Source organism: Euleptes europaea, chromosome 1 (assembly GCF_029931775.1).
Source record: "Euleptes europaea isolate rEulEur1 chromosome 1, rEulEur1.hap1, whole genome shotgun sequence".
Classification (NCBI taxonomy): Eukaryota; Metazoa; Chordata; class Lepidosauria; order Squamata; family Sphaerodactylidae; genus Euleptes; species Euleptes europaea.
Window position 1 is genome coordinate 132,449,409 of NC_079312.1, and position 26,416 is coordinate 132,475,824.

Genomic DNA, 26,416 nt, shown 5'->3' on the forward strand with positions numbered 1-26,416 from the left:
CTCAAGGATCCCAGGATCTCGGGTTTAGTCTCCACCGCCATCACTGCCCATTCCACCCCCTCCTTCTCTAGCAGGTTGATTACATACCGGACCCGGGCTTCCTCCGAAGGGAAAGTGTCTCCTTGATCCTTCATGAAGCCGGACAGCTGGAGTACGAAGTGGGGTAGCTGGGCACTGGATCCGTCGAACGACACCTTCAGGTCCCGGGCTGCAGGTTGTCTGGGAGGAATGGGCGGCGGCAGCCCTGCGCTGGCGGGTGGTTCTGTGGTGGTTCGTGCGTTGAGTCTGAGCTCTCTCACCACCCCCAATACTGCCGTCATGTCCCTCTGTAGAGCTTGCAGCTGCGCCTGGAGGTCCCGGTTTTGTAGAGACAGCGCCTGATTTTGCTCTCGCAACAGGACGACTTCTTCTCTGGCATCGGGGCCTGGGGTGATCAGAGTGCGGATGGTTGGGGGTTTGTTAATCCATTCCGTGGCAACCCCTTCCCGGCTCCGCTCTTCTCCGTATAGGGCGGTAAGCAGTCCTCGATAAAAACTGCCGAGGTCTGGTGCCGTCGCCGGCTGTCGGTCGCCCCCCCGTCCTGTCTCGCAGCTTGGTCTGCGCAGGCAAGGAGGTCCACGCCGGCATGTCGGAGAAACTAGTGAACTCGGCTGGGTGCCACCACGGAGTTGCTTCTCCCCGGTTCTCTCCAGCAAGGGGGGTTGCCCCATGCCAGTACTTCTGGCGGAGGTCTTCATCCACGAGGAACGGGTTAGTGGATCATGCGGACATCCTACTCCTTAACTATTTACTAGTACAAAAATAATAAAGAAGAGGGATTCTAGCCTACTGTAAGACTCCAGCACCTCGTTGCATTTCTCTCATAAGGAACTTTACTCCAGACATAATCGCAAGTTAAAAAGTTTTATTTAAGAAAGCCAGCGAGTTCAGTAGGTCCATTGAGACATAAGGCTAGAATGCAGACATGGGGAAACACCAGTACATTTAAAGGGTACATACAATAGGATTGATTAGTTTCAGGACATAATACAAAAGGGCCGGGTTGAGGCAGAGTTGTCTTGATGGCTTAGGTATAAGGAAACAATACAGAAGGTAACAGCTGGTAACTACTCACTGACAAAACCATACATGAAACCAATGTGTGAAATAGCTAGGTGATGGCCAGGGCCCAGGCATTGTTCCGCAGGGCCTGGTAACACACTAACGATTAGCTGGGCAGGTCTCCATTGAGGTGTAGATGCCGGGGGGGACGGGCAGAGGCAGTGTCATGGGCCCTGCCTTGGGAGCTGAGGACTCGGAGGACTCTGAAGCTGAAGTGGAGGAACAGGTTGCCTCTGGGCCTTCAGTACCTCCATTGCAGTCAGTAGCATAGGAGCCTGAAACAACTCAGCAGGAACCACAGCTAGGCAGAGAGATGGAACAAGGGCAGACAGAAGCTACTCTTCCCCCAACCCCTGCAGCAGAAGCTGAGAATGGCAGCCCTCCAAGCTCACCTGAACCTGATAGGCATATCAGGACTCGACAGCGTGTGGTTTTGCAGGGTAGAAGGAGGAGTGCTCGCTTGGAGAGGCTAAACAGACAGAGAACTGGTGCTGAGTCTTTTCAGGATGAAGCCTAGCTTGGAAGTGCACTGACTGATAAAGGCAGTGCAGGCATGCTTTCACTTTGCGGAAGCAACCGTGCAGTTTCTCTGTGTTCCTGCTACTGCCTCTGATTAATCTTTCCGGCCGTTGACTCCTGCCTGCTTTGACGACGCCTCTGACCTCTGACCCTGGTAGATAGCATAATCTTTGTCGCCTGCTCCGAAAGGGGCTAAATACCTCCCGCACATCTGAGGACTGCGGGCACCGCCCAGCCCTTGGCCTATGCCGGCACAGGCAGAAAGCCAGGAAGCCTTAGCTGACAGTGGGCTGTAGCTGGTGGAAGGTTAAGCTTCAAAAAATGTGTTAAGTCTTTAATGTCCCACAAGACTTTTGTAGCACCTTAAAGATCAACATGATTTCCAGGGTATAAGCTTTTGAGAATCAAAGCAACCTTTATTGGATCTGATGATGGAAGCTTTGACTCCTGAAAGCTTACACCCTAGAAATCTGGTTGGTCTTTAAGAAGCTACTGGACTTGAATTTTACTCTTCTACTCCAACACAGCTACCCACCTGAAACAAGATTTTTGTTTTCCTAAAACAGATTAACACTGGCTACCCTACTAAAATCTGTAAGTAGGTTGAACAATCAACTCCCAAATTGTGAGCCAGGGAACACTAGAGTGCCATGAGAATAAATAATGGATTATGTGATCCAAAGATTCCTATTCACCTATCCATCACGTCTCTTCTAGCCTCTTTCCAGCCCCTGGGGATGAAGGGTTTTCTGCAGCATCTTAAATGTGAATTCATTGTTGGATGATGGAGATGTTATTCTTTGCATCTCTGCTTTCTTCCAACTATGCCTATACAAAACAGCGGTTCATGTAGAAATACATGGGGTAGGCTACCGTGAGGGTATACACGTCTTACTCCCTCATACCCTAAAAGTTAACTTCAGGTATAAAAGTGGTCTTGCCAGTTTTCTGCCTCTGCTATCACACTTTTGGAAAGCAATGAAGAAGTCAAGAATTATGGCATTACTTAGCTTGGCTATTATTGTACTCACATTTCAAAGCAGGGAAGGGCTTTGAGAACACTCTGGCCCTTCTTGGTTCACCTGTACAACCTCCCCCTTTGGAGGCTCAGCGTTGTTAGCATTGCTATTCTGTGTTAGAAAGGTCACAGACTATAATAATTTACTAAGAATGGGGACTTCTGGTGGAGCTTGGCGAGCCAAAGGGAGTGCCTTCCAGCGCTCCCGTTCCTTTCGTTCCCCCTGCCGCTGGGACCCCCGTGCATTGGGGATCTCCCCCTCTCCTCTGGAGAGCCAGGCATACTGGCGATCGCGTACCTAAGCACGATCCAGCGAATTCAGCGAGAGGGACCGCTGCGAAGTCCGACCAGGCTGGCCTCCACCATCGTTGTGTTTGTGTGTGAGTGAAAGGAGGGTGAATGGGAAGAACTTAAATCATTAATTGTATTCTTCTTCAGGCAATAGGCAATTGAGGAATATTGATAGGGGGGTGAAGACTCTTAAGTGCAGCCGGCAGAGACGAGGAGAAGCGGCAGGTGACGGCTGATTGGGCGAGTGGGAACTTAGAAACGAAAAGGGAGGGGAGAGGAGCGGAGCATAGAAACTGACTTTTGGAATTAAAATCTACACACTCTGCTAAGAAGCAAGAGGGAGAGGGGAAGGTTGGAACATCAAGAGAGAAAACAAGGCAAGAAAGACAAAAAGTTTAAATTCGCGAAGGCAAAACCAAAAATAAAAGCAAACAGTGAGCTTGGTGGCGTCATTGCTGGATAGCATACTATGCAGTTGAAGTAAAAATCTCTCAAGTGCATCCCCCTCTCCAGCGACCCAAGACTAATAAACGTTTCCCCCCCCCCTCACGGAATACAAGATACCTAACATTACAAGACAAGCCCCCCTAAAAATCCCACTATTGAACTTTTGTTTTACTTACTGAGAAGAGAAAAACGGTCAGGAAGACTGTAACCAGAGGCGAGAGCTCCATCTACTGGCCGAAAACACAACAGTATTTAATGGATTTTTTCCTATACTTTTTAACTATATAGGCCAAAACTGATTGCTGTACTAACCTATAACTATTTTTTTCATTGTGGCTTTTAATTTAAGTAGTGCTTTACCCCACCCAATTTAAGTAGTGCTTTACCCCACCCAAAGATCTATTGATTCTTTTCTGTGTTTTTTATTTTATGCAAACTAAGACTTAATTTTTAGACACTATCCTCAAACTAATGAATTAACTTAGTACAATATAAACTCAAATAATATTATTAATATCTCAAATACTCAGTTAATTTCTCATTGATTTAAAGTTAATGATCAAGTGTACAACATTGACTGAACTTTGTTGATTGAAGATTGGAGTGCTTTTTATTAATGGATTAATGCTGATTAAATTACCATTTTGATTAAATAAGGAAATTGTTGCCTTTTTAAAATTAATTATTGTTGTGTGTTATACCTAATTTCAGGGGAAGGTTGATTATTGTGGAGCATTGGTTAACGGTGAAAAATCTGATGACTAAAGTTGTAATTAATTGAGTATATTATTAATGTTGTATGGAAAAACTGTTCCAACACATGCAAACAAGAAGAAAACAGCATAGACAACAAGTTACTAAGAGAAGAGTAAAAGGCAAAAAACAGATAAATCATCAAGTGAGGAAGAGCTGGAGGGAGAACTTACAGAAACAATGTCTAACGCAACAGCTAAAGCAGTGGTTGACCAAATTTCTATACAGCTAGCAGGATTAGAAAGTAGGCTTAAAGAAGAGTTGCAATCGTTCAAATTAGAAACAAGAACATCACTTTCGGAAATCAAAGTGAAGATAGGGGAGAACGCAGAAGATTGAAACAAAGCATCAAATCAGAAGCTTGTAGATAAGGTCCAAGAACACGAAAACTGGAAAGCTAATGCTGAAAAAGAAATTGAGATCCTGCAGATACAAAACAGAGAAGCTAACCTACGTTTCCAATGCCTTGAGAAAGATTTTGGAAAGGATAATTTACTAGAAAGCTTTACTGAATTGATTCAAGAATATTTGCACAGCTAGATCAACCTATCATAATCTATAACATCTACAGAATCAACTCAAAATACGTGAGAAATAACGTTTCAAGAGACATCTTAGTGAAATTCACACAGAAGATAACAAAAGATTCAATATTAAGACTTCAAAGGGAGAAACCTCTAGAATACAAAGGCAAGAGAATTCATATTCCAAGATCTACCAAGCTCAGTGGTGGAAAAATAAAATAATTTAATCAGCTTAGACAAGTCTTATTAAGTAAAGGAATCAGATATCGTTGGATCATTCCAGCAGGATTAGAAATTTTTTTCCAGATGGGAAGGAGAACAATTAAAAACAACAACATGCAGACAGACTGCTAAGAGACCTGCAAGCATAAGATAAAAACGGCAGATTGAGTCCTCCGGGTAAGAAGAAAGTCTTCCCAAAGAAAAATGGTGCAGACCAGCAAAAGAAGGATGCAGAGCGTGGTGAGTCATCTAAACTGAGTGAAGCGGCAGCCTACTAAAATTCAATATGGAAAAATTACAGATAGTTTCCATGAATGTAAATGGACTAAATTCACCCGCTAAAATAAATGAAGTATTTCATCAATTGAACAAACAAAAAGCGGACATAATTTGTATCCAGGAAACACATATCAAACGAGCTCATGAACATCTATTAAAGAACAAAAAATTAGGTTACGCAGCTATTGCCTCGGCAAAGGAAAAAAAAGAAAGGAGTTCCCATCTATATAAGAAGTCCACATTTTCAAGTAACAGCAGAAATTAAGGATCCAGAGGGAAGATACCTTTTAATTAAGTTAAGATCAACGGAGGGCAAAATGTTGACATTGATGTGTATTTATGCACCAAGTAATGGAAGACAACAATTTTAAAAAAAAATATTTCAAATTATCTTAGAAGAGCAAGAAGGGGCAATAATCATGGTTGGAGTTATGAATGCTGTTATAGACCTGAAGATTGACAGATCCAAGAACCATAAAGGAGGTCGCCTCCCAAAATCAGTAAAACAATATATGGACTTACTACAGATTCAAGATGCCTGGAAAACCAAAAACAGTCACAAAAAAGGGTACACATTCTATTCACAAAGACATGACTCCTATTCAAGAACTGATATGTGTTGGTTTTCAAAGACATTACTAAATAATTTAGAAACCGTAGAAGTTTTACCAAAACTGCTTTCAGATCATAATCCAATTCAACTGACTTGGAAATCTGGGAGATCGGGAATTAGGAGATGGAGACTCGACAACAATCTGCTACTGAAAGAAGAGGTTATACTTCAGTGCAAAAAAGAATTAAAAGAATTTTTTGAGATAAATTGCTCATCGGAAGTTTTGATCAGAACGGTGTGGGATGCTAGCAAAGCTTTTATGAGAGGAAGATTGATTGCTATTAACTCCAAACTTAAAAAACAAAAAAGACAGCGCAGAGAACATTTGATAGAAGAGCTTCAAAAACTAGAAGAACAGCATGTTAAAGTGGGCAAATGGAGTATCCTGAAAGAAATTTTAAAAAAAAGTAAAAACAGAAATCGACATGATGGACACGGAAGAGATGCAAAAGAAAATCTTGATTTGCAAAACAGAAGTTTTTTGAACACGCAAATAAACCTGGAAAATTCCTAGCTTATTATCTTAGAAACAAATGGAAAAGAAGACAATAACAGGTGTCAAGATAATGGACAAAGTCAGTTTTAAAGAAAAAGACATTAAAGAGCAATATGTAAAATATTTTGACAATTTATATTAATCTCACTTGAATGGACATAATCAAGATGAAATAGATAGTTATATCAAGGATTCTAAGATAAAAACATTTGAAAAATATTATTCTTGGTGGAATCAGAATATTACTATGCAAGAGATTACTACAGCTATTGCAAGTCAGAAAACGGATAAAGCACCCAGACCGGATGGTTTGGCAGCACGATACTATAGATGTTTTGAAGAAGAACTAGCTTTACATCTTCAAAAGTTGTTGAATGACATTCCACAAACTGGGAAGTGCCCAGAATCGTGGCAAGAAACTCATATCACACTAATTCACAAAGAAGGTAATGATCCTCAAAGACCAGCTTCTTACAGATTTAACTTTGTTAAATGTGGATTATAAAATTTTTGCTTCTATTTTGACCGACAGACTAAAGAAGAAAATAGGACAAGTAATTGTCAACATATGTCAAAGTTATGCCTAGTCTGCAGTTTGCTAAACAGATCATACTGATCAGAGTGACAGCTAAGTCATGTGATGATGCTGGTCTGATCCAGTTTGTACAGCCAGGAATGGGGATTTCCAGAATGACTCATCTCAAGTGAACTGTGATTGGTCATAAATGTGTATATAAGTCTGTGTAGTGAATGTGAGTTACTTCTTGCCTGAAATATACGTGCTGGCGGAGCATGCTGATGCTCAGAGCTGTGAATGTTAACAGCCAAAGGACTCTGTGTAGATATTGTAAATAAACTGTACATAGAACTGCGTGGTGTGAAGTTGCTACCAGGTAAACTCCTGAAGTCCAGACAAGCTGTGCGCGACAGTAATACATCCAGATCAGACCGGTTTTATCCCAAAAAGACTTATGCGCGATAATGTACGCTTTATCATTAATGCTATAGAACATGTAAAACAGAAGAAAAGCAGCTTTTGTGTTTCTGGATGCTGAAAAAGCTTTTGATAATATTCAATGGGACTTTTTATTAAAGACTTTTCAAAAATTAAACTGCAGTAACCAATATCTTAAATGGATTCAGAGCATTTATCAGCACAATCATCAAGATTAGTTATCAATGGGAAATTATCAGAAAAAATTGAAATCAAGAAAGGCACTAGACAAGGATGCCCACTATCGCTGTTGTTATTTAATGTGGCTTTGGAAGTATTAGCAACCAGAATAAGACAAGAAAATTGGTGGACTGAAAGTTGATGGAGAGGAATATAAACTAAAATGCTATGCCGATGACGTGGTCTTAACATTGGAGAACCCTGCAGAGTCAATAGAACAGCTTATGGAGGAAATAAAGAAATACAGTCGAGTATCAGGATATAGAATAAACAAAAATAAAACAAAGATCATCTTAGAGAATCTGGACAACTTGGAAAAACAGAATATACAGATCCTAACAGGATGTAAGATTACAGAAGAACCGGTGAGATACCTAGGAATATATATTACTGGGGAAAATCATACCTTGCTAAGAGACAATTACCTAAAAATATGGTCGACAATACAGCAAGATTTAAAAAGATGGGCAAAACTCAACTTATTGTGGATGGGGAGAATTGCAGTTATAAAGATGAACTTACTACCAAGGCTGATATTTCTCTTTCAAATGCTCCCAATACAAATCGAGGATAAGATGTTGAGGGAGTGGCAGAGACAAATCAATAAATTTGTTTGGGCAGGAAAGAAACCAAGAATTAACTTCAGAATTATGCAAGACGAAAAGAAAAGAGGCGGACTTGCCCTACCAAATATCAATCTTTATTACCAAGCGGCAGGATTATCATGGATTGATGAGTGGATAAAGAACCCAGATCAAACAAACTTGAATATTGAAAAGGGCTCATGGAATAAGGGATTTCACTATTACTTATGGAAAGCAAAGAATTCAGAAATTTTTGGAGAGAAACAGGCCATTAAAGATGGATTGATGAAGACATGGCTTAGAAACAAAAACAGATTAAGTCCGGTACCTCCATGGATAATGTTCCCTACAGATACATATCTAACCAAGGGAGAGAAGAAAAATGTAGATATGGTAAGATATCAAGATATGTTAAATGAGCAAGAAGAAATAAAACCGTGGAATGAGATTAAGAAGAATAGAAATATTGGCTGGCTGACCTATAATCAAATGATTATGAAAATGTGACAAGATTGTTTCCAACAGGGGAAGATAAGAAAGAACACTGAGTTTGAAGATTTAATTAGTAAAGATACGGATCATATTTTGGGGGAAATTTATGAACTTTTACTTAAATTTGAAACAGAACGAGAACAAGTCAAGACATGTATGATAAAATGGATGGAAAATTTTAAAAAGGAGATAACATTGCAGCAATGGGAAAGACTATTTAAGACTAATTAAATTAACGGCCAGTAATAATATACTTGAGAACTGGTACAAACAATTTTTTAGATGGTACATCACACCAATGGACATCAAAAAATGAATGAATCATATGACTGCCGGTGCTGGAAATGTAAAGACAAAGATGGAACATATTTTCATTTGTGGTGGACATGCAAGAAAGTTAAGAAAATTTGGATACAAATTCATCAAGAAATGCAGAAAGTTTTAAGAATCAAATTTCCTTTGAACCCAGAAACTATGTTGCTAGGAATTGAGCCAGATAACTTGGACAGAAACCATAGAGAAATATTTGGCTATCTGACAACGGTGGCTAGACTAGTACTAGCAGCATCTTGGAAACAGGAGGATATTCCAGATTTGGAAAAGTGGCAATAAAAGATGGACGAATTTGTGGTGATGGTCAGATTGACCAGCTTGATGAAAGAGAAGACGACTGAAGAATTCCAAAAGAAATGGGAATGTTATTTTATGTTAAATGGAAAGGATAGATTGTTAGATATAAGGATCAGCTTATAAAATTTACTATATAGTATAGAAGAAATTTTTTATGTAAAATGTAGAATAAAAACAATGTATAAGATGTTTGAAATGTAAGATGAAATAGACTCCCCGAAGGAGTGCAAACTGTGTGAATGTATGTGTATATAATTTGTTTGTTTTTTCTTGAAAATGTTAATAAAATATCTTTAAAAAAATAATTTACTAAGAACATCTTCTCATTTGGGTGCTGTGAAGGGTTTCCAATTACACATGGCAGGCGGGGGAGGCAGAAAGGACTGGGCACCCAATAGCCAGGATGAAGCATCAAAAACAGCTGGTCTGTGGGCCGTGTGGCTGGAACGTATGGCAGGAACCCTTGTGCTATTGGGGGGGGGGGGGAGAAAGAGAAACCTTACCAAGACTGAAAAATGGCCATCCCTCACAGGTCACACTTTTCCATCTCACTGTGGATCTAAAGAGCATGTGAGTCACTGATATGAACATTTTGCTCTTGGCTGTAACCTTTGCAGAATCCCAGTGCGAATGAAAAAGGTAGGGGGTATTACAAACAATGAATCACATCACTTAATTTATTGGAACATGCCATGTACTCATTTACACTGTGGGCAACTGCTTGGCAATACAAGAGATCTGGCATTACTGCCTTTGGGAAACAAACATATGGTATTACTATCCAAGCGTGCAACAAGATGCAGGCACTAGATTGCAGTTGTTCTCCCCCCTGCCCCTTCTCCCTACTAATTCTGTAATACTACATTTATACTAATACTACATTTACACTGAAAGGTCGCAGTTCTGAACCATGTAATGCCCAAACTCCGCTGATATCAACAAAGTGAATTTCAATATTGATGCCAACAGGCTGTATACTGGCTGAGCAGAACACAATAATAGGACCCCAGGAATGAAAGTCCATACAGAAGCACTGAGCTCACAAATGAGACAATAAATGGAAGGGGGAACGTTTAGCCCCAGTCCCCCAGAACATAAATAATTGGGGATGTGCATTGAAGGGGAATATGCCTTTAAAATGATTCTCAACTTTTAGTGCAACTGAGGCACAGTTCTCTGAGGAACCATGCCTAGGGCATCAGGCATTGCTAGGGATGTCCAGATTTTGAAAAACACCAAAATGGCATTTATCCACTACTTTTGCTTTTCCTACCAACTCTCATATACAGTGCAAGTCTGGAAATCACAGAGGGTGTAATATTGCAGAAGAGCATATAGCCCAGAACCATAGACAGTAAAAGTGTTGATTACACATGGCTGACAGCATCAACTATCAATTGGCTAGCTGTAGCTCCATTTCCTCCACCTTCTTTCAGTTTTCCTTTCAGTAACATTGGGAAGGTAGAAGGCATCTTCAATATTGCACAAGTTGGTCAGAAATTCACTCCCCAAAAAGTGCACAATCCATGAAATCCAAAAAAAGGAGAAAAAAACCACACGTTGCCACCGTCACTCTTTGAACTTCCACTCCTGCCGGCACATTGGGCAGTGCTGCTGACCATGCTGGGCGTTGAGCCACTTCAGAATGCAATGCATATGAAAACAATGGGAACACTGACCCCATACCAAAGGGCAGTCATCTCCGGGGACCTTACCTGCAAAAATATAAGCTTAATTAGGGGAAAGCTGGGAAAAGACCACATTCATATGTGTAAAGGTGAATGTCAGTGGACACACAACCCTACTACTCACAGTCTGGGCAACAGCCATTGAAGGCCATCCGGCAAATTCCGCAATTCTCATCATTGGCAACCCAGAGCCAAGAGGCGACTCCATGCCAGCACTTGACTTTCACTTTCATTATGTCCAGACAGCACACCAAGCTTAAGATGGAATCTGATGGAATAAGAAAAAACAGGGATGGAGCTTAGGTCCATTTCTAGAGATCCTCCAGCCCTTAAACTGAGTTGAATGTTGTCCATATTTCTCTACAGAGCTCACTGAGATTTATTACTACTTCTACCAATTTTCTTTGCTACTATATGGTGTGACACGTGCTAAAACCAGGACTCTACATTTACAAGTAAGTAGACAAAAAGGGCAAGAGTCCAGTAGCACCTTAAAGACTAACAAAAATATTTTCTGGTAGGGTATGAGCTTTCGTGAGCCACAGCTCACTTCTTCAGATACAGCTAGAATGTGAATCCATCGGTCTTTAAGTAGAGGAACAGTATGTAAATGTGAATAGCAGGCTTGATGGGATTAGGTGTGATATGCAGAAGAGTCTGTGATGTCCAGGGGAGAGATGGGTGTGGAGAAATCAGCATTGGTAATGGGCCATGAATGCAAGGTCTTTATTCAGCCCAGGTAAATGCATTGACTTTAGTTTGAATATCAACTGTAATTCAGCAGTTTCTCTTTCCAATCTCCCTTTAAAATTCCTTTGTAAGAGAACTGCTACTCTTAAATCTGCAACAGAATGTCCTGGAAGGTTGAAATGTTCTCCCACTGGTTTTTGAATATTGTGGTTTCTGATGTCAGACTTATGTCCATTTAATCTTTGTCTAAGAGACTGACCTGTTTGTCCAATGTAGATTGTGGAAGGGCATTGCTGGCATGTGATGGCATAAATCACATTAGAAGATGAGCAGGAGTATGAACCTGAGATAGTATGGCTGGCATTGGTGGGTCCAGAGATGGTGTTCCTAGAATCTATATGAGGACAAAGTTGGCACCTTGGTTTGTTGCAGGCCTTGGTGCCAGAGTCCATGTTCTTGTTAAGTAGTTTATCATCATGGGTGAGAAGTTGTTTTAGGTTAGCCGGCTGTCTGTAAGCTTGTCAATGCATTTACCTGGGCTGAATAAAGACCTTGCATTCATGGCCCATTACCAATGCTGATTTCTCCACACCCATCTCTCCCCTGGACATCACAGACTCTTCTGCATACCACACCTAATCCCATCAAGCCTGCTATTCACATTTACATACTGTTCCTCTACTTAAAGACCGATGGATTCACATTCTAGCTGTATCTGAAGAAGTGAGCTGTGGCTCACGAAAGCTCATACCCTACCAGAAAATATTTTTGTTAGTCTTTAAGGTGCTACTGGACTCTTGCCCTTTTTGACTACTGCAAACAGACTTAACACGGCTACCCACTGTGAAGTAAGTAGACAGTGTGGGAAGGCTTGGAATTCACCTGGGAAAACTGACAAGTGGGCAATCAATTCTTCACTGTACCTTAAATTCCAGCATCCTCACAGGGAAGGCTGAGCAGGGGAGAAACAAAATATTTGTAAAAGCAGCAAACTCAGCTTAAGATGAGCATTTCCACTACGGTCATTGGGCAGAATGGGAAAAAAAAGCTAGGACCTGTAATAATGATTTCTAATCAGAACAGAAATAGGAATTTCTTTGGCTCATAAAACACAGAGCATTAATCCTTTTAGCAACACAGTAATCCAAGAGTTTCATGCATGCTACTAGCAGTCACCCTACAGTAAAGCCCCAAAGCTACCCTGCAGAAGGCTCTCATAACAGCACACCTGACTGTCTCTAACAAGTGGCTGCTGCATAAATGGGTCAGATCACTATTATTTATGCAGGGGCATCACTTCACAACAACATAAATAAACACGACAAGTTAAAGTTAAAGTTTCAGCAGTAGGGAAAAATCAACAAAAAGGGGAAAACCAGAAGAGGAGCAAGGGAAAATCTGAGCAAATGCATCCCAAGTCTTGACAAGGCAAAGGCCAGTGGACAAGGTGATAAAATGGAATGCTATTACAGAATGGAGTTTTCAGTAACGCACACAGAAAATGTATATGCTGGTCCTCCACAGACCTGATCCAGGCAACTCACTTTGGACTGCAAATGACAGCTTAAATGTTAATACTTGTAAAAAACAACACTCCATGCAACTAGAAAAGTAGCAGAGGAGAGTTTCTACATTAACTTTTCTTGTTGTGCTTATTCGTTAAATGTAGGGAACTTTTAACATAGAACATTGTGCCAAAATGTGATCCTCCATCCGCATCATGAAGCGACACAGTCCATTCTTGCACCCCAGTCTCCCGCACGTGCGAACCATACCTAAGCTAAGGTGCCCTAGACTCCTTGTGAGACAGGGGCGGACCAATGGGAAGGAACAAAGGAGAAACTGACGGAGAGGTTTCAAAGACAGGCGACGCTGCGGATATTAAACAGTCTCTTCCTCAGGAAGAAACCGGAAAAGCAGCTTGAGTACAAAACCCGCCCCCCATCACCCTCCCCAGAAAAGAAACAAGCTCCACCCTCGGTCCTGCGACCCAGCCCCCTCCCTTACAGCACTCAAACGCTCCAACCTTGGCGCCGAAACTCAACCGTCTCGCTCGCCCGCTCTCTCCCCCGGAAGTCCCTCCCCTCTGCCTTTCCCAAGCTCCCTTGCGCGCTCAACTCCCATAAAGCCGCGCGCGTCAACGACGGACGCGCCTTTATTTCTCAAAAATCGAAGCTTGCACGTGCGCGCTCTTTGCTCTCTGTCGATATCCGCCCTGTCCGCTTCCGGCCCCGGTGTAGCGCGGCCGGAAGCGTAGGCCCCTTGAGCCGGAGGGAGCCGCCATCATGGGCGACAAAATGGATATGTCTTTGGACGATATTATCAAACTGAACCGGAGCCAACGTGGCGGAGGTGGCCGAGCTGGCGGTGGCCGAGGCCGGGGAAGAGGAGCCTCTGGTCGCGGTGGTGGTGGGGCTGGCCGAGGTGGGGCTGGCCGGGCAGGAGGTGGTGGCCCCCTGCGGAACAGGGCCGCCCTCGCCCGGGGAGGTGGCAGGAACAGGCCTGCGCCCTACAGTCGGGTAAGTTCCTGAGCCAGGACGGAGCCCATTTACAGTGGGAGGCGAGTTAGGCTCTTTTCATGAGCTTTGTTTTTAAATATTGGTTTGGGCAAAGAATACGGGTTAGAGCTTTTTAGGATGCCAGGTCTTTGGGGCAGTTTTAAGAAATGGACTTGTGATTGTGAGGGGGAGGAGGTTCAGTGCTTTGGTTTTGCGTTGAAGTACTGCGGAGTGCGTGCGTGGGTTGGCGGGCGGGCGGGCAAGGAAAAATAGAAAGGAAGGTTAGCGAAGCGCATGAATATGGCGAAGGGTTGCTTGGTGCGTCGGGATCTACGTACTGAGTTTGTTGTTTTACTTACAGCCTAAGCAACTCCCCGAGAAGTGGCAACATGATTTGTTTGATAGTGGCTTTGGTGCTGGCGCTGGCATGGAGACAGGAGGGAAGCTCCTTGTCTCTAATCTGGATTTTGGTGTGTCAGATGCAGATATACAGGTAAGTGTTAACTTTTGTGTATACTTGAGGTGGCTATGGGTACAGAACAGTTACAGCTAGTGTGGTAGGTTACAGGGGCTTTCCTTGGTGGGCCTGAAAGTGTCTCTTTTACGTAGTGCAAATCACATAATAAAGCAGTAGGCCGGTTTTGATAGTGTCTTTGTTCTCATGTTATTGCAGAAAGTTTAAAAGAAAAATATAGTTAACAAAGTGATCTATTCTCCTGGTTACTTTTTGACTTTGGGATGGTCTTAGGCAAGTTAGCATTTTGGGCATTAATCTAAAACAACGATTACTCAAATTTTAAGTAACATGCTATATGAGCATTGATGAAATTGGGGTCACGTTAAGGCTATTCTGCCTCAGTCTGATAACATTCAAAAATAAATGTTCCATTATTTTAGCATTGATTTCAAGAGACAAAGATGCCTTTGCTTTTTCCCCATAGTAGGGTCTGTTTGATAAATTGGCTGTGAAACGCAACTTTTTGTGATGTCATAGTTGTTGATGCTACATTCTTCAGCACTGTTTCTCCCCCAAATATTAATTCCTGTGTGTGTTAGTGGCAAAATGGCTGCATTACAGCGACTTTGGAGAAATGAATGCAGTAGCATTTCTCTGTATTTTATTTCATGCTTGAATTAGTGGAGCATTTTTTTTTTTTTTTGCAAAGCAACTATTTATGTGTGGGTTGAGATGTAGGTTAATTACTCCTGTTTTTCCCGGGAGTGCTGTAACCTGATCTTTTAAGTGAGTCTTGTAGTGATTCCACATTCTAGGCTCATGATCTTGAGTCTTTTGCTAGAGATGTATCCCTACATATAAAGCTAAAGGCACTTTCTCAGTATATGAATTACTTGGGTCAACAGTTCTACCTAGAGCACTGGTTCCCAACCGGGGGTCTGCGAGAACTAAATTAAAGTCCACAAAACAAAGTTATAAACCCATAATAAATTAATATTTTCAATTAAAAGTTCACTATTATAAAATATATATATTCAAATATTATTCTAAGTTTAATGTTTAACTAACAGTTATGATTAAAGTTTATTTTCAAATTCTTCTCGGAATTTTTATTTTGAACCTTGGGGTCCCTGCACTGAACAAAAAAGTCCTAGTGGTCCCTGGTCAAAAAAAGGTTGGGAACCACTGAAGAAAGCTAGAATGTCCACTGTTTGCTTCCTCAACTGGGAACAAATTCTGGTGAAGAGAAGATACTTAATTACTAATAATTAACAAAAACCCAACTCTGCCATTTGCCCTACCATAGAAGGAAGAGTCACTTAACTTGGTGGAAACCTTTTTAGATTGGTGAAAGCTTCCGATTTTGCTTAGTAGAGTGATAGCATATATGCCTGCGTGTAAAATTTGTGGACTAAGGCCCATTGTTATACATTTTCACTCCAATGCTATCCTTAATTTGGTTGCATCACCATCATGCAGTGCTGGTAGTTTGTTTGGGAAGGTATATACTGTTAGGCAGTTGTTTAGAGAGCGTATATCACTTTAACCCCAGGCAATAAATTAGACAGAAAAGGAAGCAAAGCTGATTTGAGAGCTGCCATCAGTATAATCTGGCCCCCTAACAAACAGGTTTCTTTTTCTAAATAACAGTACCTGGCAAATGCTGAAAGATGTGTTTTGTATGTTTAAGGTGAAGAATGGGCTATAGGCAATATAACATAATAGTATGGCATGTTGACTTAGATGCTGCAGTGTAAAAGACCGCTTACCTGCCTGTATGGCTGCATTAGGTAATTTTGTAAGAGCTTCTTACACTTCATAGCTGTATGATGTATCTCTCTGCACTTTTCAGGAGCTTTTTGCAGAGTTTGGAACATTGAAGAAGGCAGCAGTGCACTATGATCGATCTGGTCGTAGTCTAGGTACAGCAGATGTACATTTCGAGAGAAAGGCAGATGCTCTGAAAGCTATGAAACAGTACAATGGAGTCCCCCTGGATGGTATGTATATGCTTTTCATCAAGGTATTTACTCAGCAGCTGGGAGATGGTCTAACTCAGTCATGATCATTAACAGAAATTATTTTAATATTTCCTAGGACGTCCTATGAACATCCAGCTGGTTACGTCACAAATCGATACACAGAGGAGACCAATACAGAGGTTGGGGATTTACTTTTGATGTTCGCAGTTGTATAGCAAAGACTAACTTTAGCATTCCTTGTTAAGAGTTATATATGCGTTTGCACCCTTGATTAAGAGAGTGCTTAAAGCTGGGTGAGAGGCCTTTGATCCAACGTCTGTGTGGATTTTTTAATTTCAACAGGTTTCTTTCTATAGATTTTGACGGGTTGTTAAAAATTTGTGGTTGCTGCTGATGTGTTTATACTCCTCCTGTGCACCAAAAGGCTGGATATTGTCTAGTGACATGTAGAGCTCAGAGCATGCGTAAAAGTCTTAAATGCTTTTTGACTGTCTTCAAGACTCAACAAGTTCCCACCCGTCTCTTGTGTCTGGAGAAGGGCAGAGACTCTCCCTGATGCTGTGTTCTTTCCAGGTGGCAAGATGTGTGGGCCCATGAACTTCAACAATCATGCAGCGTTTGTAGAGAGTGTTTTTGGAGTTACTTATCAAGTAGCTTATTGAGTTTTTCTTTTTGATTTTAGTGTAAACAGAGGAGGCATGACAAGAAACCGTGGTGGCTCAGGTGGTTTTGGTGGTGGCAACAGACGAGGCAGCCGTGGCGGTAGAGGCCGAGGCAGAGGTGCTGGCAGGAGTTCCAAGCAGCAACTTTCTGCAGAAGAATTGGATGCACAGTTGGATGCTTATAATGCCAGGGTAAGTGATAGTGGGTGACCTTTCCCAGTCTGTCATAAGATAGAAATAAATTGATGCTTGCTACAATTGTTAAGGAAATTGGGAAAGAATTTTATGACAACATGTGTTTGCGACAACTCTTAATGGTGCGATGCTGAGCATGCTTATGCGGAAGTCTGTTCAGGCCTAAAACTGCTTGCTACACATGAGTAGCAAGTTGCTGATTCTGTGTTAGATTCTGGTTCCTGAATACAAAATACAGTCTTGACACATATTTTTTGATTCCTTTACCTGACTTACTATAGAATGGCAAGTAGTATTGATTGGAAACTTTTGTACATGCCATGTTTGTAGAAAGCCTTTCATGAGTAGGATGGTATAGAGAACTATTGTTATAGCCCATCATGTGTAAGAATAAGATGCTACTGATCAGTGAGATAGGTGAAGCTCCTGGCAAAACATTATTGGTCTCCAGGAGATCTATTTTTTCAATAGCATAATTTGGAACTTGCAGAGAATTCCAGTAAACCATCAAATGGCGAGTCTTGAAATTGTATCAGGGATATTATGCGGGGCTAAAGAAATACCCCCAGGCATGTATTAAACCATTTTGTAAAACACATGTTTTAAAACTATGTGTGTAACAGATGCTAAATGGTGACAATAGGGTTCAGATTGGGTTGCTGATGCTAGCCAAGTAACTGTCTTTTTCTTTTCTTCTAGATGGATACCAGTTAAACCAGTTGGCGCATTTTGTGCATGGAAAGGACTGCAGACATCTCATTCCATGCTCCCCAGGGGGAGGGAAGGGGTGTATGGCGGTGGCTACTAATATCAAGGATGGGATTTGTTTTACTTTTATGTTTTGGAATAGGTTTTAAACTCATGTAAAGGTTTCTTTCTTTTTTTTAAATTCTGAAACAGATCTGTTTTGTACTGAGTTATTTTTGGGAAAAATTTTACTGGTTGCCTGTTGGGCCATGGTGGCTTTTTCACCTTGGCAGTAATAAAATAGAAACGTGTCTAGAGCTGTAAATGTCTGCTTCCTGTTACAGCTGGAGCCTAGCCTTGGGGCTGCAGGAGCCAAGATGTGGTGGGGAGCAGGTATCTGCCTGCAGGCCCCTAGTGACAGAGTTGGTGCTGAGTTGGTTGCCCTTCCTGTGGGGAGGGATTCTGCTCTCTCAGGTCTCTCTCCTCCACTATGTCCCAGTAGGGGCTTGTAAACTTGTACATCCCCGCATCTCCTGCGTGCTGACTCTTCTCTTTTTGTCTGTGCTAAAGCCAACCAGCGTGACTGCTTTTTGCAGGGAAGTTGGTGATGGGGTTCGGCAGTAAAATAGCTCCACCCTCTGTTATGGAGAGGGGGTGAATTTCTTGTTAAAGTCGTTTTTGTATTTAACACTTGATTCCAAAGTTCAGTGCTGGCCCCACCTCAGTATTTTTACTGTAAAATAGTTGCTGTGAATTCAGTGACTCCAACATGCCAAGTAAAGATTTAGTCTTTCAACTTGCAATTCCATATTGAATTCTTTTTTTGAAGTAAATCTGTTTGATGGCATTTTTACAGTGTACTCTTCTCACAACTTCCAGTGCTTTGGGATAAAACGATTTTCAGGTTTTTCTGAATTGGGGAGGATGGAAATGTACATCACAGTAGCGTGGCAGTGTGTTGGGATAAATCCAAAGCTGTTGTTAGAAATGTGGTGCCAGTCAGTCCCATCCAAGACACATCCCATATTCTAGGGCTCCAACCCTATTATATAAATTCTAATGTGGGAACAAATTTTCCATTTTAAAGATTGAAACCGTTAATGTCTTTGGCACTATTAGTTTCTAATGGTGGTTGGGACAGAGAGAATAAGAAACCTTCAGTACCAAAATATGTTGCATATAATGACCAGTGTAAAAGATCCTCAAACGTTTCTAGTAATAAACTTTATATAGCAATGGAACATACGTAAGATCCTTGCTGGATAATGGCAGTTGTCAGTAACGTGATATTGACAATTTGTTTGCTTTTGTATCAGTCTTTATAAACATTAACTACTATAACTATCAATGGATAGATTTATGAGAACCTTGTATTGTTCCACTGAAGGCCTGAAATTATGATCTTGTGTGGAAGACATGACAGGGTTTGTAAGGTATAATTTGTCTGATTTCTATACCAAATAAGAGGTAGTGTTGCCATTGGATGATGTCTTCATCGTATTCAATTCATAGCCTTTTTGTGAAAGTTAAAACTTTCAGAAGATAACCTGTTCCCACTAGGCAAAATATCTTTATTTCAATTAGTTCCCAGATATATTTCTGTGGGCGAGATATGTATTGTACATTGCTAGTAGCCTTGAGTCTGTTTCCAAAATTAACGTTCGTCATGATTATCACACAAATGTCCATTTGGTTTGCTTGCTGACAGCTGGGCCTGTTAAATTTATTTTTAAAAATTATCTTCTGCCATTGTTTGTGGTAGTTAATATGGAAAGTTTATTTATTTTATTTTTGGATTTGTATCCTGCTCTCTATTCCAGCTGAAGACGGGCTCAGGGCAGCTAGCATCAAGTAGAACATCATAAATACAACAATAAAATATACAGAAAAATTCAATCATAGATTAAAAACCAACAATTTCTAGAATTGTTTTAATTTAATAAGGGCCCACTTGATTTGGCACTCATGTATTGGCACACAGGGCTGCAATCAGCATCCCCTATTAGAAAAATCTGATGAAAGAAAAAGAGGGAGGGGAAGGGATGGGAGGCCAGATATGATGGATACTGTTGCTGCCCACAGCCATTGTCCTAGCAGAACATTTTGGTCTAACAGGCTCTGTGGAACTGTTAGTCCCGCAGGGCCCTGGTCTCATTAGAGACAGTGCTCCACCTGGTTGAGGACAGCCAGACACTTCTTGGGCTGGGGCAACCAGCAAGTTTGTATTTGCTGTGTGTAATGCTCCCGGGGGGGGGGGCGTACTGAGAATGCTGTTAAAATAAAACTAATCAAAATATCAACCTCATCAACAGCCCAGAAGGATTAAACAAAGTTAATTTAGCAGTAACAGAATACTAAATAATACCTAAAAAAATAAAAAACTCGATTAAAAGCCTGGTTGGAAAGAAATGGTTAGGAAGGTTTGAATCTTCACCTTCTTGATGGATAATGCTAAATTAAATACTTTGGTCTTAAGAAAAAAATATTCACTGTGTAGAAATCCATAAGTGTAGTAAGCTAGCTTTTGAAATATTCTTTCAGCAGGGGAGCTTTTGTTTTGGAAATTTACCAGTGTGCTTGAGAACCTTAGCACTAGCTCCTGCTGGGTGCTCTGTATTGCTTCCCCTTGCTATGCTTTCTGAGAAATGAAAAAAGGCACCAAACTATAACCTGTCACCAGATGAGGAATGGATAATGGGGAACATATCTGTGCCCACCATTTGATATAGATGGATGGATACCTTAAACTGCTCTCTCTTCCCTCTTTAAAGTCTTCATTGAAAATAGACACATGGATATGAACAATGGAAACTTAACAAAATATGTAAAATGTACAAACCACAGACTGACCACAAGTAACAATGCATCAAGTATAATGGAAGTAAATAATGGATTAGGTTAACAAATAGTATGTTAATTGAAGGTCATACACCCTAGAATGCAAATATGATTGTTTGTAGCCATTACCCAGTTTGTATAGGACAGTTAATAAAGTTGAATAATCAAGATAGCAACCTGAATACTGAATTCCACACCTGTGCTAAGTAGTCTCAAGAACAAACTGACTTAGAAGAGATTAATGAAGCTTCTTTTTCTGGAACCGAGATTTGTCATGGTTGTATCTTCATGTAAACTACTTTTGCTTAAGAGTTCCTGTGTATACTTATTAGGAAACAAATACCATTGAATAGTGCAAGGAAGTATACTGCATTTCTGGATTAATATCAGCTCACCAGAGGAGGGGCACAGTTCATTTGATGTGAATCCTAGTGTTGAGTCATTAGAATTGGATTAAGTGTCCCTGGTTCAAATTCTGGGATGCCATATCACTGGGTGACCTTAGGTCAGTCACCCAGCCTAAGGAATGGATTGGCAGAGCCAGAGTTGTATCCAGAAAGTCTCCTATAACAGAGGCCCCAAAAGTAGACAACCTGTTGTTGTTGCCTACAAGCTCAAATTGGTACAATGTACCCTCAATTATCTATACCCCACCCTGAATAATATTTCTTAAAGTCCTTATGTGGCTAACCTTTCTTTGCTTTAAAACACCCCTTAACCTAATCAACAACAGCTCATCTAATGCAGATAAATCTCAGAGAATACCCTCCGACAAACCAAGTGGTCAACTTTGCTTTCATATATAGTTGGACAATATTACAGGATCCACTAACATCAGCTGTATGAACTTGGGCTCACTTCTCATTGTCCAGTAGGATATATGCTATCGTGTTAACAGTGCCTCTCTGTTCTCTATGTCAAATGGGTTAGTCTGTGGAAAAGCCACTGATGCAAACTTGACATTAACAAAGGAACGTCGTTGGTTCACATATTTCACATTACCTCCTCATCCATTCCATCTCCTTATAAGCGTTATGTACCTTACCAAAAGCTGAAATTCCCCACCGGTTATATTTGTTTTTTCTCTTATTTTTTTTTATTGATGGGTTTTAGGGTACAAAGATAAAAGGAGAATTGGCAAAAGGGTAACGGGAAAATAGTTGAATTTCAATATCAAAGTTCAGTTCAATTCATAAATTTTTTACATTGTACAGAAAACAAATTATGCACCCAGTCAAATACTAACTCACCTAATTATCGTTACTTAGTTCTACACATATATTTACCATGGAGATATATATAAATTTTAACGTCTAATCAAGTCTACTTGTCCTATTAAATACAATTAATTAATTTTAATCATCATACATATTTATCATTAAGTTGCCATTTATGGCAGAAATGGTCTAATGGTTGCTTATTTTTCAAACAGGTCAATTTGGACATCATAGCGTTTGTTTAACTAGCTTATTGTAACTAAGGAATTATCTATTTTTTGTTAGGCTTGAATTTCACATAATTTTTACACTATTTCATGGCCTCTTGACCCTTCTCCCCATGCATAAAATGCCAACATTTTGAAAATTCACATTGCAGCTAAGACCTGGGCTTCACAAAAGCTTGTGTGTGAAGAGCTGATTTATGACAACCTCATAGGGCTTTTGAGGCAAGTGAGTAAACAAAGGGGGTTTGTAATTGTCTTCTTCATAGTCTTCCTTGGTGGTTTCCCATCTGAATACTGACCCTTCTTACCATTCTACATCGGTCTGTATTATACCATTCCACATCTCCATGAAAGGCTAAACAGGAATAAAATTTTGTTAGTCCTAAAAGTATCCTGTTTATTTCAGCATCACAGAGTTGCTGTGTGGATTACATGGGAGGGACTCTGAGTAGGACATCCTGAGCTTGGAGGAAAGGATACAAAGGGATGTGCTAAAACCAGTGACAAGAATGCCAATTGACTTGTATGGGCTCTGTTGAAATACATTACAGTCCACAAAATTGAAAAGAACATGTGGAACAGATTTAGAGAAATCTGCTCTGCACCTGGAATGTCAGCCCCCCGAGTGGGGTAAAAGTCCCTGGAACCAGATAAACTGTGCTGGGACTGGAACGACAATCCCTGAGAGTGAAATCTGTGCTCTCAGACTGGAATGTCGGATCCCAGAGTGGAACAGTCCCTGGAACCAGATAAAACTGCTCTTGGACTGGACCCAGGCACCATCATGCCAGTTCAAGAGCGGTTTACCTTGTCCCAGGACCATCATTCCACTCCAGGGGGCTGTCATTCCAGTCGCAGAACACTTATGCTTCTCCCAGGGACCGTCATTCCACCCTGGAGGCCATCATTCCAGACCCAGGACAGGTTTATTTTAATCCATTCCGTGTTCTCATAACTTTTGTGTGCTGTCATTTATTTCGATAGAACCCATGTATGTGTCAGGCTTCAGCAAATGCACAGCGTTTCAGGCAATAGAAACTCCAATCCAGACAGCGCAGTGATTCAGAGGTTTATTCTGAACGTCAGTGACTTCAGTAGGGACGAAGGTTAGAATACAGAGCATTGGGACATTGCTATATTTATAGGACGGATACAATGGATGAGATTGAGTTACAGCAGTACAAAGGAAACAATGAGATTTCTTTCTCCCGGTAACCCGGTAATGACTTCAGCAAACCAAGTACTGGATACTTAAGGGCAATCAGAGGAGAGGCTGGTGGAGTTCCTGGCATTGTGATCGAGACCCAGTATCGGATGAAAGATTTACCCGGGCGGGTCTCCATACAATTGTAGATCTCTGACCGGAGCTCGTGGCTCGTGTGCAAAACAGGAGGGGAGGGGGGAGTGCACGGAAGGATTGTTTGGCCCGTGCTGTCAGAAACCCTATCTGACATCATGTAAATCGACATTCCTGGCTCTCATTTTTTATTTGTGTGTGTGTGTGTGTGTGTATATATATATATATATATATATATATATAATATACACACATATATGTGTGTATGTATACATACACACACACATATATATATATATAAATGTACATACATATATATATACACACACACACACCCTCCAGGTACTAGCTGGAATCTCCTGTTGTTACAATTAATCTCCAGCCGGTAGAGGTTTGTTCACCTGGAGAAAGTGGCCGCTTTGGCCACTTTCTCCCGCCGATGGCGAAGAGGGACTTGGCAACCCTAGCCTTCAGGCATCTCCCGTTGTTCTCAATGGGAATTGTCATTAGTTTTTAGTACACCTCAGTATTGAACCAAGAACTAATTTGCAAAGTTACCCCATAAACGAATTTAAGTCCTGTAGTTACAATAGCCTTGATTTAGGGGCTGAACTACGATTCTAATCCGCTTTTGCAAACACCGACGAGAAAGACCGAGGGGAAGCGGTGGTCTTTAGAGGACCTCCCCTCTGAGCTGCCTCAAACTGCACCGCTTTCCGCGACGGCTCTGGAAGCGGCGATCTCCATTCCCTCCCCACCTTTACAGACGGAGCTCGACTCGGAGGCAAGAAAACGCAGCCATTCCTGCTCCAAGATGGCTGCCGGGCGGGTCAAGGGTGAAAGGCGACTACAGAGACCCTAGCCACAGATGGCGCGGGCGATGATCGACACCCGCCTGTTTGGGCCCCATCTCCCTCCGCCCCCTTAGTAGGCAACGCCAAGGTCCTGGAAACGAGATGGGCTGACTCTACAAAGGAAGCCGCGGCCCTCGGTTTGCCCGACCTGGGCCAGGCCGCTCACAAGCAGGCGTTGTGGAGGACCTAGGCTTGAGAAGCCGGAAGTAACTCGACGGCACATACGCTGGCAAGAAAAACGGCCCGCTCGCCGGAAGTGACGTACAGCGGGAAGAGCTATATATCCCCGCCCTGCTGTCGGGGGGGGGATTGCGGAAGTGCGGGGGCGCGCTCGGGGGGGGATCTGGGCGGTGGCGGGCGGCGTTGGTCACCGGCGGCGGCAGCAGCAGTGCTAACAGCGAGGTAAGGCGGAAGCCGGTGCTCGGTAGGGGGTTCGTTCTGGGTCGAAGGTGGATGCTCCCCCGGGGCGCTCGCGTTCTGCATCTCTCCCTCGTTCCTGCTTCTTCAGTGGCCGCCGCCCTCTGCCCGTTGTGCCTTCAGGCGGCTTGTCTTCCCTATGTTCCCCCCCCCCCCCCGCCGGCTCCTCGTTTCCTTCTCCGCATTCGGCCTCAGTTCTGCACGCAGCGTCTTCTTGCTTCCGGGCCTTTTTCTCCTCTCGCCTCAACTCGCTTTCGTTCTCGTGGCCACGCTGCCGCTTCCTTGCCCCGCTGTTAGCTCGTTTCGCCTCCTTTGCTTAGCGTTCTCGCTGTTAGGGACGCCGAGGCGCTCTTCGCGCGTGCCGAATAATCCACTTTCCACGCTTTTTGCAGCTGGGTTTTAGTCCACTTTCCACTTGCAAACGATCGTTAAAGTGCATTATTCACAGTGGGTCGCCGTGTTAGTCTGTCTGCAGTAGTAGAAAAGAGCAAGAGTCCATGAGCATCTTAAAGACTAACAAGAATACTTTCTGGCAGGGGATGAGCTTTCTGCAGTAGTAGAAAGTCTGCAGTAGTAGAAAAGAGCAAGAGTCCAGTAGCACCTTAAAGACTAACACAAATGTTTTCTGGCAGGGGATGAGCTTTCTGCCGTAGTGGAAAGTCTGCAGTAGTAGAAAAGAGCAAGAGTCCCGGAGCACCTTAAAGACTAACACAAACATTTTCTGGCAGGGGATGAGCTTTCTGCAGTAGTGGAAAGTCTGCAGTAGTAGAAAAGAGCAAGAGCCCAGTAGCACCTTAAAGACTAACACAAACATTTTCTGGCAGGGGATGAGCTTTCGTGAGCCACAGCGTGAGCCGTGGCTCACGAAAGCTCATCCCCTGCCAGAAAATGTTTGTGTTAGTCTTTAAGGTGCATTATTCAGTATGTGTGAAAACGCCCTAGCATTTCCCTCCTTGGTGCTGCCCTTGTGCACCTGCAAACTTCTGGCGCTAAGGACTGTGTCTTCTGCTGCTTCCTAGTAATCGTATAGCCATTATTTTGAATATATCTTGGTTTATTGTCGTTGATGTGGAATTCTTGTTTCATCGTCTCGACTTCTTGAGCATCTGTGGCTTTGGGAGTGTAGTACAGCTGTACGGCGGTTGAGGTCTCCGTACTCTTTTTTGTGCTTCCTCAACAACTGCTAAATATGCTGTGTATTGTATCACGTTGTAAGTGACTCAGTTACGGTCTGATTCTCAAACGCGTCCGCCATATGTGCCTCTTTGGGAAGTATCTGGATGGTTCAGAGTTTACTCTGCAGATCACCATTTCAATGCCGTGTGCTGTCTCTGGGGTAACAGGCCCTCGGAACATGTTCAGAATGTCTTTTTTCCATGACACAGTAAATCACACATCTAGGATTAGAATGGGAAGGGTTTCCAGAATAGAGGAAATAATGGCAAAGTTTAAATTGAATAGTTTGCCCTGGCCTGGATGGCCCAGGCTAGCCTGATCTCGTCAGGTCTCAGAAGCTAAGCAGGGTCAGCCCTGGTTAATATATGGATGGGAGACCACCAAGGAA

The 26,416-nt window shown here is 42.1% G+C and overlaps 2 protein-coding genes and 1 long non-coding RNA gene across 3 annotated transcripts; 2 read left to right on the forward strand and 1 right to left on the reverse strand.

The window, feature by feature from the left end:
- Positions 1-10,709: 10,709 nt before the first annotated feature.
- Positions 10,710-13,078, reverse strand: ANAPC11 (anaphase promoting complex subunit 11). The gene is made up of 3 exons (XM_056867337.1): positions 13,048-13,078; positions 10,956-11,099; positions 10,710-10,858 (listed from the first exon to the last, which is right to left on the reverse strand). The coding sequence occupies exons 2-3, from the start codon at positions 11,062-11,064 to the stop codon at positions 10,713-10,715; spliced, it is 255 nt and encodes an 84-aa protein (XP_056723315.1). The 5' UTR covers positions 11,065-11,099; positions 13,048-13,078; the 3' UTR covers positions 10,710-10,712.
- A 620-nt stretch (positions 13,079-13,698) lies between these two features.
- ALYREF (Aly/REF export factor) lies at positions 13,699-17,177 on the forward strand (the record flags this gene model as incomplete). The annotated part of the gene is made up of 5 exons (XM_056848567.1): positions 13,699-14,040; positions 14,381-14,512; positions 16,329-16,476; positions 16,574-16,637; positions 17,141-17,177. Coding segments are annotated over exons 1-5 (615 nt in total), but the record flags the coding sequence as incomplete, so codon positions are not given.
- A 13-nt stretch (positions 17,178-17,190) lies between these two features.
- LOC130493552 (uncharacterized) lies at positions 17,191-18,319 on the forward strand. Its single transcript, XR_008933975.1, has 2 exons — positions 17,191-17,312; positions 18,015-18,319. It is a non-coding gene; the product is annotated as an uncharacterized LOC130493552 (long non-coding RNA).
- The last annotated feature ends 8,097 nt before the right edge of the window (positions 18,320-26,416 follow it).